The 15,238-nt window shown below is 46.8% G+C and overlaps 2 protein-coding genes across 3 annotated transcripts in view; one reads left to right on the top strand and one right to left on the bottom strand.

Moving 5' to 3' along the window:
- LOC133125968 (phospholipid-transporting ATPase IF-like) overlaps positions 1-2,328 on the top strand; it is a 57,957-nt gene extending 55,629 nt beyond the window's left edge. Inside the window, 1 exon segment of the mRNA XM_061237728.1 lies at positions 756-2,328. Within this exon segment, the coding sequence (XP_061093712.1) occupies positions 756-837 (82 nt within the window). The 3' untranslated portion in view covers positions 838-2,328.
- A 279-nt stretch (positions 2,329-2,607) lies between these two features.
- Positions 2,608-9,539, bottom strand: LOC133126875 (DCN1-like protein 1). Of its 2 annotated transcripts, none has more exons than XM_061239337.1 (7): positions 9,427-9,539; positions 8,001-8,217; positions 7,471-7,639; positions 5,834-5,964; positions 5,665-5,747; positions 4,928-5,024; positions 2,608-4,402 (listed from the first exon to the last, which is right to left on the bottom strand). In XM_061239337.1, exons 1-7 carry the CDS (start codon positions 9,427-9,429, stop codon positions 4,326-4,328), a joined length of 777 nt encoding a protein of 258 aa, XP_061095321.1. In that variant the 5' UTR covers positions 9,430-9,539; the 3' UTR covers positions 2,608-4,325. The 2 variants fall into 2 exon arrangements, with proteins under 2 accessions (XP_061095321.1, XP_061095320.1); XM_061239336.1 differs by lacking the exon at positions 9,427-9,539 and adding an exon at positions 8,483-9,406.
- Positions 9,540-15,238: the final 5,699 nt, after the last annotated feature.

Below are 15,238 nucleotides of genomic sequence, written 5' to 3'. Positions count from 1 at the left end.
AAGAATACTCTTTAATAGAAGCTGAGAGTCTGCACTCTGACCACGAATGAATTGTTTGACTACAAGCAAAGAAAAGGGCAAGGTGTGTGCAAACTTTTGACCCTGGACTGTATGTGGCATGTACACGTGTACGAGCAGGTGAGAAGTATGGGTCATACGTGTGCATACGTGTTCATACATGTTCAAGTCATCCATCGCCCGTTTCATCACTCATGTGCTAACAGCTAGCATCCCCATTCATTAGCATCCCCCATTCCCCCATTTTCTTTCACATCGAGTCTCTACTGCTGAGCTGCTGGACTAATAATAATAATAATAATAATTTGTTATTCAGCTGAATCTTTTTATCCAAAGTTACTTTCAGTTGATTCGACACTAAGCAGGGGGCAATCCCCCCTGGAGTAATATGGGGTTAAGGACCTTGGCCATTAAGGTCTTATTGTGGCTACACCGGGGCTTGAACCACAAGCCTTCTGGGTCAGGCTGCACTGTAGGCTGCAGGGAGGGAGGGAGAGAGGGAGGGTGGGAGAGGGAGAGGGAGAGGGAGAGGGAGAGGGAGGGTGGGAGAGGGAGAGGGAGAGGGAGGGAGGGTGGGAGAGGGAGAGGGAGGGTGGGAGGGAGAGGGAGAGGGTGGGAGAGAGAGGGAGAGAGAGAGAGATTGATTGATTGATTGATTCAGATTCAGATTCAGATTCGGATTCCACACATTTCCATATGCCAAACCTCCTTGTTCCTTGTTTGTTTGCTGCTTGTAGATCTTGGAGCGACCTGGACCCGTTCTACTCAAACGACCGGAGCGTGCTGACTCTCTCCCCCGTGGAGTCCTCTCACTGCTAGAGCGGCGACCGCGGAGCCTGTTACCGCTATTCCGAACTCCGGCTCGGGCCGCCAGACTTAATAAACTCCCGGGAATAATGTGAAGGATTGAGCGCCGGGCGGTTTTTCAGAACCGGCAGTTTCGTTCACCGCTTCCTCTCGCGAAAGGGAAATAACGCGGCACCAAAGACGAGGCGAGAGCGCGGTGTCCGCGAGCCGGCGCTGCCTGCGTTGCTCCGCTAGTTATTGCTGCTTTATCCTTCGACTGTTCTGAAGGTCCGCCGACTTTCTCGAGGAAAGCCTGGAGTACTTTTTTTTAAAGCCATATTCTCCATTTTTAATGTACCTGATTTTTAAGGTATGAAGACCTAGGAGCTGGGAGACCTCGAGACCACTCGAGTCTGGTGCATTGTGGGAACTTTGTTGCTGAAATTCTGACTTGGGGAGACGTCAGTCGAGGGGGACAGTCCACGAGAGGATTGGCTACGGTTCTGAATGTGACCTGCGCAGGATTCTCTGGGCTTTTTTTTGTTTTTGTTTTTGTTAAATCTCTCACCACATTTTCTCATTCATTGTTTGTCACTGTCATTCATTGGTGTTCTATCTGGTTGCTGTGTGCATTTAATTTTTTTTCTCTCGTACTAACCACTCGTTCACTGTGTGTGTGTGTGTGTGTGTGTGTGTGTGAGAATGTGTGAGAGAGAGTGATGAGAGTGTGTGTATAATGTAGGGTCAAGTAAGATGTGTGTGTGTGAGAGAGAGGAGAGTTACTGAGCAATGTTCTTATGGTTGGCTCTGGAAGGTTCCAGAAAGCATGTTCAGAGAGGCTCATGATTGGCTGGGTGCAAGAGGTCACCAAGACAACCGTTTTAAACTGGCCACCATTGACACAGTGAGACGCATCAGAGGGCACGCTGGACTGTGGTCACGGGCTAGCAGGCAGTTAGGCACTGGGGTTTACTGTTCGAGTGCAACATTGAGGGCACTGCTCGAGCATTTGGGACGTTTTAGCAGATTTTGGCTGAACTTCCGGCTGAGAGAAGATCCGAGTTCCACGGCTGACCTGTGAGCTGTCAGGGCCGATGGCAGCTTCTGGAATTTTAAAGGTAGAAATATAGACTGATAATTTTGTCTGAGCTCCAGTAAGTTTCCAAAGAACAGGTCATTTTCATGAAGGTACTTTATTTACTTGAGTTCTGTTGCTATGGAAGTTGTGTACGTTGAGGTTCGATCCCCAGGAGATGCAGATTCTCCCCCTTCCTCGGGCTCCTAACGGCTCCACAGAAGGGCGTTTATTTGGGTCCCGATCAGTAGCAATAAGAATCCGTCTGCGTCTCGGACACCATCCGAGGTACTGACCTTAAACCCGCTTCTTCTTCGGTTTCTGTGTCATTATCAGTGCATCTCAGAATGAAGTCTCTTTAATTGTATTTCTGTCAGTGAAGCTGTTTTATTGCTTATGTATATGAGAACAATTTATTTACGGAATAAAAAAAAAGTTTGAAAACTTAAGTTTTTTTTGTTGAGAATTGATGATTCTGTGCTGCTGTAGATGGTGCTGGCAAGGGCTCCTAAATCACTGAAACTGGCCCAGAATGCACTGCTCCACTGTACCCTCCTACACAGCCACAGACTGCTCACCTGTGTGCAGGGACAGGTGTGTTCAACACCTGGAGAAGATCCTCATTCCACCAGCCAGCTCCCCCTCAGACAGCACACAGGTACCACACGTTAAAGAGCTGCAACACTCACACGGTTCAGAGAATAACTTCACACTCCAGCAGTCAAGCAGGCACTTCAAGCTTCAATCTGTTTATTTTTTTATAATTACATAGTAATTATAAGGATGCAGTACCACTCTAAAGACGTACAGTTCGGTAAGTGTGGACCGTGAAGTTCTGGACCACACAAACCACACGAACCACACAGGCGAATACAAGGACGAGTTTGATTCGTATGAATAAAATAAAATGGAATTTTACAATCCTTTTTTTTTCTCTCCACACAATAAAAGGAAATCGTACACTGAAAGTTCATCTCCTCCACAGAGAGGGGAAAGCACACAGAACAAAAACCTTAAAGAAGCAGCTTCTAGTGAGAGGCCTACTCCAGCAAATTCACCAACTCAAACACCCTGACTGGACACAACCGCTGCGTCTCAAAAACACGTCCTCCTGGATGCGCTGGGTGAGCACCGTTAAGAGCGTGTGTGTAACGGCCATCCGATCACCGCTCTGCAGGGCTGGTACACACACACACACACACACACACACACTCACACTCTCTCTCTCACACACACACACGGATGTTCTGGAGCATTCCTCTGCACACACCGGCCAGGTTTAACACCCTGCTGCCACCACACCCTGTTCACACTTCGATAACCGATAATCCCCTTTATACACAAACACAGAAAAGAACTAAAAGTGAACCTCTGGGTTTAGTCAGGACGGGTCCAGCTCACTTCTCCAACAGACCTCCTCTTGTCTCACCGCGAGGATTCCGTCCGCATCAAGAGTCTCTTTTGTATAAGCTGAAGAAGTATTATTGAAAGGCGATTTGTTGTTGTTTTTCTGGAGCATGCAGGCACCCGACCGCTTCCTGTTCACACCTGGGCCTCCAATCCCAGAACTCCACAGCACTGGGCAACGATCCCATTGGACGGGAGGGTGTATCCAATCAGAGCGGTCCTTACAATACTTTCCCCAATTCGGCACCAGGAACCATGTTCGGCCATCTTTAGCAAAAGCAAATACTCCCAAAAAAAAAAAAAAGTACAACTTTATTTGTACAAAACAAACAAATTAAAACACGTGATCGCAGACAAAAGGCCCGGACAGATCTGTGTCAGACGACGGCAACAAACGGAACCGGCTTTAGCCAAACGAAAGCATTCACCACTAAACCAAACTTTATTTTCTCCTGTCAAAATGGAACAAAGTTGTTCATAACAAAAGTTGCTACAATGAACGCTTTGTACTGGTCTGCCACTCAAAATCTGTACACGTATATATACACAAATGTATATATACATATACACTTTAAATATATATCTTTATCTTTTCTTTAAATGTTTTTTCTTAAATTAAAACTGGAAGAAATGTCAAAGTAGGACTGCACTGTGGAAAGACATTCATCTGAGGGCGCTGGTTGGCCGGGTTTGGGAGTTGTGCTTTGTGTGAACAACACAGACGCCGCTACGCTAGCTGCTGCGCTAACATAGGCAGCATCCTATGACCCAACACTCGATTTAAAAAAAAAAACAAAAAAACAAAAGACCCGAGTAGGATGGTTGAGGATGTGGACTGGAGTCCGGTTGCCCCGGGCGACTCTGAAAGCGAGGCTGCAGCGAGGCCCGGTCGCCCGGGAGACGGAGAGGCGCTCAGAGTGTCTGCGTTGGCGTCTCGGTCTTGGCGAGGCCCGAGGCTCGGTCCAGCCCGGAGTGCCGTGCGCACGCGGCCCCGCGCGAGGCGGCCGTACCCGACCCGGCGTTCTCCCGGCTCCAGCGCTCACACCGCCGTGCTCCTCGTCCCGATCTTCGGCCGCGCAAATTCCACGAAGTCATCGATCAGCACCGGCCACGCCCCTGCCCGGGAGAGAGGGGAGATGATCCGGCTGACAGTCCCATTGCAGAGAACTACACCGACCCCAGGGAACTACACCGACCCCAGGGAACTACACCGACCCCAGAGAACTACACTGACCCCAGGGAACTACACCCACCCCAGAGAACTACACCGACCCCAGGGAACTACACCGACCCCAGGGAACTACACCGACCCCAGAGAACTACACCGACCCCAGAGAACTACACCGACCCCAGGGAACTACACCGACCCCAGGGAACTACACCGACCCCAGGGAACTACACCCACCCCAGAGAACTACACCGACCCCAGGGAACTACACCGACCCCAGGGAACTACACCGACCCCAGAGAACTACACCGACCCCAGAGAACTACACCGACCCCAGGGAACTACACCGACCCCAGGGAACTACACCGACCCCAGGGAACTACGCCGACCCCAGGGAACTACACCGACCCCAGGGAACTACACCGACCCCAGGGAACTACACTGACCCCAGGGAACTACATTACCCAACTCACCTTCCTCGTCATAGTTGGACATGTCGTCTGCGATCATTGTACTAAAGTCTAGCAGGAGGTTCCACGTGTCTTTGGGTATCGATCGTTTATGGTGTTCCTGAGGAGGTCAACAGACAGCAAATCACACCCACATTAAGAGTCTGAATATTACAGTACTGCCACTCACAGCAAGGGTGTGGACAGAGAGTTTAGGAACAAGCATTTGCCCAATATTTAATATTGCTAACTTTATGCAAACATAAACATTGGGCAGTGAGGGCACTGAACATACTAGACCAGATAATCCACTTATATTTTGGCTTGTACATAAACAATTTAAATAAAATGTAATTTCTATTTTCAGCCTAGTTGGTGTGGTCAAAAGAACATGCACCTGTTCTCAGTAAGAACAACACCCTTTAGTTCAAGGGTTACAGTGGACCACAGCCAAATCATAAATAAACGCGTGACCACACCTGCTAAGAGAACAAGAGAACGCTGTCCAGCATGAATATACACAAACACACACTCGCACGCACACAAAAAACACAAACACAAAGAGGACAATTAGAGTTTCCAAGTAACGCGGACGTGCGTTTCAGAAACCGGAGTACCCGCATGCACACTAATAAGAGGCACAGGCAGGACTGGATTCAGTGGCATGTTATCACAGTTCTTCACCCGGTTCAATTTAAACTAAAATAAAAAGGATGGGGCGGGAGCCAGGAAATAGAACCGTATGTAAATGACAAACTTACCAATAAAAACTGGTTCCACAGGTCTAGAAATTTGAATCTTCCAGCAAGTACTAAATTCCAATATGCAATGGCCATTTCTAAATCTGCAAACACAAAACACCGATGAACATCAAGTACAACTGAGGTACTAAAAACAATACAACACAGCGGTCGACGCAGGAGAACGAACCTAAGCCCTTCTGCTCGGGGTTCTTGGCGAAGTTGAAGGTAAACTGGTAGAAGTCCTTAAACCGGCCCTGCTCCTTCAGCTCCTGTTCCATTTTCGGCAGCTGAGCTTTCAGTTTCTCGACGGTGTCGCACCTGGGGAAGACACCAGGCGAGGAACAGGAAGCTTCAGCACAGAAACGCTTTCCATATGACACTTACAATGTCGGAGAACATACTGTACATTCCACTTTTGTCAGTTGAAAATGTTTAAATATTTTTTTCTAATTAAGGCTTAATTTGGAAATCTTTGCTACAATTTACTTGAGAAATGCTAGAAATTAAGCTAAAAATACAAAAATAAACAGAGCTACGAATGCACACTCAATCACACATTTATGTTAATGCGTTTTAACACATTAACACACCACAGACTCACACGTGTCCCCTCTAGTTAAGTCAATAAACATTCGGGCAGAATTACCCCAGACATGGGCAGAATTACCCCAGACACGGGCAGAATTACCGCAGACATGGGCAGAATAACACCAGACACGGGCAGAATTACCCCAGACACGGGCAGAATTACCCCAGACACGGGCAGAATTACCCCAAACACGGGCAGAATTACCCCAGACACGGGCAGAATTACCCCAGACACGGGCAGAATTACCCCAGACACGGGCAGAATTACCCCAAACACGGGCAGAATTACCCCAGACACGGGCAGAATTACCCCAGACACGGGCAGAATTACCCCAGACACGGGCAGAATTACCCCAGACACGGGCCGCTCATGGAGCAGAAGGGGTGCAGAGCTCACTTCTTTACGGTGCCCACGCTAGTGGATTACAGTGGCAGCACCAGCCGGTATGGGGCGCACACTATAAGCAGCAAACACTCCCTGTCTGGTGTCATTCCGGCCTGTCTGACCCTTTCAACAGAGACAGGAAGATCTGGAGCTAAAGGGAGGCCAGCCGTCAGCCGTTTGTGAAAGGTACACAGGAGGGCACACAGGAGGGCACACAGGAGGGCACACAGGAGGGCACACAGGAGGACACACAGGAGGACACACAGGAGGGCACACAGGAGGGCACACAGGAGGGTACACAGGAGGGTACACAGAGGGCACACAGGAGGGTACACAGGAGGGTACACAGGAGGGCACACAGGAGGGCACACAGGAGGGCACACAGGAGGGCACACAGGAGGGCACACAGGAGGGTACACAGAGGGCACACAGGAGGGCACACAGGAGGGAGGAGCCAAGTGTGTTGTGTGTCCGCATCCACAGGTCAATAGCACTAAAGGCATGAGAAGGTGGAGGAGTCTCTCTCACTCACACACACACACACACACTCACACTCACACACACTCTCACACACTCACACTCACACTCACACTCACACTCACACTCACACTCACACACACACACACACACACACACACACACTCACACTCACACTCACACACACACACTCACACTCACACTCACACTCACACTCACACTCACACACACACACACACACACACACACACACACACACACACACACACACACTCACTCCACACACACACTCACTCACACACTCACTCACACTCACACACACACACACACACACACACACACACACACTCACACACACACACACACACACTCACCCCTGCTCCATCATTCCCTCCATGAACTCCCGCTTGGAGAACTCGCATTGCGTGGCGGCGCGGAACTTCCAGGCGATGAGCAGCACGCTGACGCTGGCCGGGTCGAGGGCGAGGTCGTCACAGAACTGCTGCACGCCGTCGATCCCGATCTTATCGTCATCCTGAGGGTCTGAGCGACATTTACCAACGGTCACGTCACTGAATGCAGGACGTGTGCGCTTTACATCATTTGGGTAATACTGCCTTAATGTTGGGGTTACGCTCTAAAGACAGGCTTCGGACGATACACGCAATACGTTTGGTGAGACACGTCCCTGTGACATTACTCTTAACATTCTCAACTGCAACCCGCATAATCAATTGGAAGTCATCGTAATCATGGTGATCATTGGCAGGCCCACACGCACCACGGACGGTTCTGACAGCAGAACAAACGTAACGTGTACTTGGGCAAACCATGAACAGCAACGCAACACAAAAGTGTATTCGGTTGCACTTACAAGCAACAGTGTATACTGTAGAGTACTTACCTCTGTATCTGTTGTAGAGTTGTTCCAACTTTTTTCTGTCCAAAACTCCCTTCAGGCTGTCGCGAATGTATAGCTCTGGATTCTGGAAGAAGTTGTCTGTGGCTACGTCTAATTTCCAGTCATTGTGTGACAGGCAGCTCACCGCAGTCTTTTCACTGGACTGTGTGAAAAGCATGAACTGACGCACTTTATCTTTCTGTGACGATTTCAGCTTGTTCTGAGAAAAAAAACACACACGCGTTAGCTAACCTGGAAACTACGCAGAAAGCTTTCAAGTGTCATACGCGCAATCACACACAGCTAACGGAATTGCACGGTAGTTCCACGGTGTTATTGTAAAACAACACAGTTCTCATGCAAAGAAGTTAAACGACTTGCATACTTTTAAAAGGCCTATCCACTGTGCACAAAGCTAACACGCGATTTGGACAAATCCAGCTTGATTGGGACAAAACGCGCACAATAATGTAAACTTTTCTCACCATCAGCATTTCAACAATGTAAAACTATGGTTTTCTTCCGATGCTTCAAGTAGTCACGCCGTTTTGTTTCAGATCGTACGTCCCCGAATATGCTTCTATTGAACTCTGGTGTTTTTGCCAAGAAAACAAAATGTATCAAATGTACTTATTTCCTTGAGCTAGCTAATACATCGTAAGCACCACGTTGCCAGATAGCCAACCTGCGCTAACAGTTAGCTATGCACTTTTTATCTGGCCAGGTAAGTTAGCCAATATGCTAGCTATCTACCTGTAGTATTACATCATATTATTTGCCAGCGACCTAGCAAGGAAAGATTTTACTGATCATTGTTTAGCAAGTACAGAAGACGTAACATTAATACAATTTGCGTGAATAAATATTAAACTACATGTGTGCATCAGCCCGCTCGAATTTTAATTGATGGTTTTCTTCGCTAGCCAGCAAGTTACCAAAAGGTAGTTACAAGGCGAATAAGCGATGCTAGTTAGCAAAACAGTCACTGTTAGGCTAGCTAAAAGCTAAATGTTGGAGTCCAACATAATTAATACACAACGGGTTTCACAGACAGCTAGTTATACAGCAATATAGTGGGGTATATTTATGTCAGACGTGCACTGATGTTTATGTCCACAAATCTTGTCTTGTGGTAGCTTGTAACGGTTAGCACACACAGGCCTCCTCAATCCACGGCCCTCGATTGCACACGTATCCGCTCTCCGTGCAGTGCGCAGCGGGGACTTCGCCGCTGCAGCTGCCTTTTGCCTTTCCCAACAATAAGCTGAAACCGGTACAGGAGGAAGCCCCCAGTTTAGGCAATCTACTGAACAAAACAGCACTCTCGACACGCTCTTTGCGTGTGGGACTGTAAGGCCATGAAACGATATTTTCCAGTACAGGGGAATAAATAGCAAACAAAACAAAAGCAAACCATAATTTCACTCACCATGTTTATAATTGACAGACTCTTCCGCTCCTCTCTCCGCCACCAGCGACCCCTTCCCGCGCCTGCGCAGAGGTCAGCGCTCCTAAAAACCTCCCGTCATATCCAGACCGAACTACAGTAGCGGGAGTAGGAAGGACCACGAACTGCCCTGCAATAATTTACACAGACAATTACGTTACGTTCATAAGGAATTATTTCTAAGGTTTCTACGACAACCATTTAGAGCACTAATTAGGATAATTAAATATAAATTGCATATACAATATGCATGGTTAATGTGTACGTGTGTGCGCGTGTTCGTATAGTGGAGTAGCTTATGGAATTTGCATTTTAATTTGAATAACATTTCTGGAATTATCTGAAAATGACAAGTGGAGCCCCGGGCAGTTTAGAGTTGAGCTGATAACTGGAAGGTCGTGAGGTACATGCCAGTCTTGTCCTCATGACATGAGATTCCAGTCTTAATTCAGTGTCTAGCCATTTAAAGCCTCAGAAATGTTCACTTGTGAAGGGACAGGCTTGGTTATGAAAGCCGGTTTGTGTTGTCGGCTACTGGCAAGAAGAGCAGTTGGGGGATCGTGTTTGACCTGAGGTGTGAGGTAGCCGGACGTGAGGTTTGGGTGTTTGCAGAAGTGAAACCCGGACACCTAGAGTTTTAGCAGTCGTGTGACATCATCATGGCCAGTTCGAGTTATGTCTCAGTTCCCATTGGACGACGATTGCAGCCCTCAGCCAATCGGGCAAACTATAGATAACAGGCATGCACATACATACACGATATATGTGCTATATCAGGGAGTTTATAATCCATCCATCCATTATCTAATCCGCTTATTCCTGGTAAGGGTTGCAGAGGGTGCTGTAGCCTATCCCAGCATGCAATGATTTGGATTAAAAGCGTCTGCCAAATGACAAAAATGTAAATGTAAATGCAATGAGCAAAACAGAATGTATGATGATTCCCCTATTATTTAAATATTTATATGAAACCTCATAAATCACTCTTTTAAAAGTGTCAGTTGCACGTTTTTCCAATAGCAGAGAGTGATATGAAGTTGTCATTATCATGTAGAATTGAAAGCACTTTTTTTCATGATTATTTATTTGCACAGAAACAAAAACGTAAGAGCAGCAAACAAACTTGGACTCATGGAGGAAATATGTGCAGTCAATAAAAGCCCAGAACTTTCCCTTGAATAAATAACTTGCAAAGCAATTGTTGCCTACAAAAAGACAGAATAAAGCTAACATAAATAAGAAAAGAAAAGTAAAAAGGGGTAATATGTTTAGTAAGTATATAAAAAAAAGGACATTAATAGATTGAAGTGGGAAGTTGGTCCGTTATTGTGACAGGAAATAGATTTTGGCTGTTTTTTTTTTTTTTAAGATGGCAGAAGTTTTTAGAAAATAGAAGGTCCTCTATGTGAAATGGTAAACTGGTATGAATTCTTTTAAAAAGCTGCATTGAGGAGCTCTGGGTTGGTTCGGCTGGTTGGACAGCTATCTGAGCTGCTCTGACTCCAGAAACAATAAGGCCAAAAGTGTTTGTAATCTGTGATGGGGGGTGAGAAAATGAGATTGATAATTAAGACTAATTATCCATGCCCCAGGTGACACGTGGATGCTTCTTGAGATGGCTCATAATTGTTGCTGACATGACAAGCTTGGCGGCACGGATGGTGCAGTGGGTAGCACTGCCGCCTCACAGCAAGGAGGTCCTGGGTTCGAATCCCCGTCGGCCGGGGCCTCTCTGTGCGGAGTTTGCATGTTCTCCCCGTGTCTGTGTGGGTTTCCTCCGGGTACTCCGGTTTCCTCCCACAGTCCAAAGACATGATTGGAGAGTCTAAATTGCCCGTAGGTATGAGTGTGTGAGTGTGTGAGTATGTGAGTGAATGGTGTGTGTGCCCTGCGATGGACTGGCGACCTGTCCAGGGTGTATTCCTGCCTTTCGCCCAATGTATGCTGGGATAGGCTCCAGCCCCCCTGCGACCCTGTTCAGGATAAGTGGGTTCAGATAATGGATGGATGACAAGCTTGTTGAAGTGTAAACTATGACCATGATTTCAGCCCTGGTTATTACAAACTGGGGGGCATTATTCATTGTGGTTGTCAGAAATCTCTCTAGCTTCTGTTTACCCCAAGCTGTTTTTCATAATGCCCCAAGGCAACATGGGTCAGATACACATTTGAAAAAAAAAAAAAATATATATATATATATATAAAAGAAACGTGCTGAACTTGTCCAGTCTAGTTGTTTGGTTGAGTTCTGACATATACATACTTAAAATACTTTGGTGGAAATCTTAAAACAAGTACGGCAGTAATTGTATTAACTGCATGAGGCCATTGTGCAGTAATACACAGTGACCAAGATCAGCAAGTACGGTAAGGAAGAGTCAGCTGGACGGAATGTTTTTGGAGTCACACTAAAGTATGTAGCGCTATTCTTGTGTGTTGGCGTCAACCCACTGAGGCAATCCATGGATGTACATGCTGTGCATGTGTCTATGTGTGAGTAGGTGAGAGAGAAAGAGAGAGAGTGTGTGTGTGTGAGAGAGAGAAAGAGTGTGTGTGTGTGTGTGTGAGAGAGAGAGAGTGTGTGTGTGAGAGAGAGAGTGCGTGTATGTGTGTGTGTGAGAAAGTGTGTGTATGTGTGTATGAGAGAGAGAGACTGTGTGTGTGTGTGAGAGAGAGAGAGAGAGAGAGAGTGTGTGTGTGAGAGAGAGAAAGAGTGTGTGTGTGTGTGAGAGAGAGAGTATGTGTGTGTGAGAGAGAGTGCGTGTATGTGTGTGTGTGAGAGAGAGAGAGTGTGTATGTGTGTGTGAGAAAGTGTGTGTATGCGTGTATGAGAGAGAGACTGTGTGTGTGAGAGAGAGAGAGACTGTGTGTGTGTGTGTGTGAGAGAGAGAGAGAGAGAGAGAGAGAGAGAGAGAGTGTGCATATTTCTCCCCTGACTCCCCAGTGGATTTAAACCTGTGTCTCTCTGAGCCCCATGCCAGTTTTAGCAGGGCAGTAATGGAGCGTTACCAGGCAGGTATGGTGCTCCTGGAGGTGGGGAGCAGGGTAGGGTACCTGAGCTCCAGGCAGGGACGTCGGAGGTCCCAGGCCCAGCCGGGGGAGCTGTGGGAGGGCCTGGAGCGGGCACTGGAGAGGGTGGAGAAACGGATGGTTCCTCTGGAGGTCTGGATGCACATCGGCACTGCAGAAGCTGTTCTGGCAGGTCAGTCACTGTCCCCCACACTATAATATATCACATATCATAGAGTAATGTCCCCCACACTATAATATATCACATATCATAGAGTAAAGACTCATATTCGTTTTTACTTATTTATAAATATTGAATCTTATATTTGAAAACACCGATTTATTGTTAAATACATGATGTGTCAGCCTTCATCAAATTTCAAAACCTAGAAAAAACCATATATACACACATAACACACAAGTACATATTGTGAGAACGCAGGCCTGTTGTTAATTAATTTTCAGCTTTAACGAACATTGTGGTCTGATTGTAGGCATGAGGAGTCATCACGCGTTTTGCGAAGAGGCAGTGAAACGGTACCTGATCGTGATGGAGAAACATCAGGGTGCTAATGAAGAGAAGCGCCGCACCACAAACACCAGAGCGGGTATTTTATACAGCTGTGTCATATGTCTTCCCTAAAATACCGTCTCCATGTTACTTTAGTATTCAATCTGTGTGTTTGTGAGTTCCTGTCAGTGGACAGTGTGCTTTTTCCAGCGCTGTGCTTTAATGACGTACCAGAGACGACCGTCCAGTTCTTTTGACGAACAGCAGTTGTATTAATAGCAGAGCTGAATTGGCTTCAGCAGGTGGATCTCCGTGTCAAGCTGTGGTTGAGCGACATCCACATCCTCAGCTACTCCCTCTGTTATCTTACCAGTGTTTATGTGAGTGCATGGATCTGGCGTTGAGCCAGATGAGAGCGAGCAGTTACGTATGTGATGTTCAGGGAACGCGGTCAGCTGACTGTCTGCGTTTCAGATCCTGGGGTTAGCGCTGCGGTAAGGGGCCTGTGCATCGGAATGCGTTTCCCTCGCCCGGAACACCTGACCGACCTCATTCACACCAGCGTCGAGTGCGGCCGCATGACACACACCTGCCCCACAGGTATACACCTGAACACCTTTACACATCATTAGTATACACCTGAAAACCTTTACACGTCTTTAGTATACGCCTCAACATCTTTACACATCTTTACATATTAAACGCCCACATGCCTGCAATGTACAAGAATAAAACATAGAACGATCCTATAACGGAAGCGGTTTTGAGCAGTGATTGAGGAAATGGACTTAATAACTTTGCTGAACCCTTTAAAAAGCAACTTTTTTAAACCAAATTCCCGAAATTATACAGCTTTACAATATAGAATATATGCAAATCTAAGCAGTATAACCTGACAAGGGTTCTAGTTCTTTTATGTCTACTAATATGTCATAACACCACCCAAATAATGTCCAGCTTCCACTAATGAATTTGGGATGAGGAGCCGTTCTCAGTGGGCTATGGCCTTTCCCTGCTGGGAGGATTACGGAGGTGCGCTGGACGGATGCATTCGGGAACGCGTGTTTTTCCTCGGCAGGATTCCTCGGATGCTTCTGTGTGGCGCTGTTCGCCTCGTACGCCACGCAGCGGAAGCCGGTGTCTCAGTGGGGCAGATGCATGCTGGGAGTCCTGCCCCAGGCGGAGCAGTACTGCCGGGAGACGTCAGCCGCGTTTGCAGGTGAGCCGGGAATAGGGATGACGTCAGCGGGCTGTAGACGCGCGACGCGCATCGGGTTGTGTGACACGCGCCAGACGAGTCATAGTTTAGTTTTACCGCCACGAAACCCAGGCAACGCGAATAGTGGCGTATGAAGAGCGATGTAGATTTCAGGGGTAGATTTCGTCTCGAGTTTTAATTAGTTTTAAAACTGAACCAAAATTCAACTAATTTGGGGGAGAGATCCTCATATCATGGGGACATTTTGCTAATCATGTGTTAATTGAATTTATTTCGTCCATTATCTCAATTTTGACTTTAATCACAATAATACAATTCATGAATTGATTTACTGAATTGACTGAAGTGAGGTAGATTTGAATAGTGTCAGTGCTGGAGCAGATCTGTGACGTACAGTGATGACATTAAACCATCTTGTTTCATGGGTCTTACGACTTTTTAAAGCATATGCAAATGTTCCCCCATTACTGTGTGTTCTGTCCTAGATTACAGTGAAAACTGGTTCTACTTTGAAACAAAATGGCAGCTTTACCTCCAGCACAGGGAGATTGACAGGGAGGGCTGTGACGACCCCTTCTTTCCTGAAAACTACAACTGTGGAGGAAATAAGGTGCCCTATCTGTGTGGACCCGACTATTAGATCCACCAGCGTATAACTTCATCAGTTATAAACCTGTTTCTGCAGGAATGCTCTTTTTTACTGCGTATTACAGTGAATCTCGTAAGCTTCATCTCTGTTTAGACAAACCGGAATCCTAACCCGACTCTCCTGTAGTGATAATAACACACTTTGTTTATAGATAACCGATTTTGAAAACACTGTTTGATTCAATGTGCTTGACAGAAAAAGTGACTGAGGTAACAGTAGATATACTGGATATAAAATGACATTTAAGTGACATTAAAATAAATTGATTAAAGTACTTGGGCGATAAAACGGCGGTAGAAGTTAATACGAGATTAAGGTGTCGAGGTTGTAGACGGACAGCGGGGGATTCTGACCCGGTTCTCCTGTCACAGGTCCACAGGCGCTGGTGCACGGCGTCTCCAGGGAA

This window comes from Conger conger, chromosome 4 (assembly GCF_963514075.1).
Source record: "Conger conger chromosome 4, fConCon1.1, whole genome shotgun sequence".
Classification (NCBI taxonomy): Eukaryota; Metazoa; Chordata; class Actinopteri; order Anguilliformes; family Congridae; genus Conger; species Conger conger.
The sequence above is the reverse complement of the archived record's forward strand: the minus strand, read 5'-3'. Positions and strand labels throughout refer to the sequence as shown.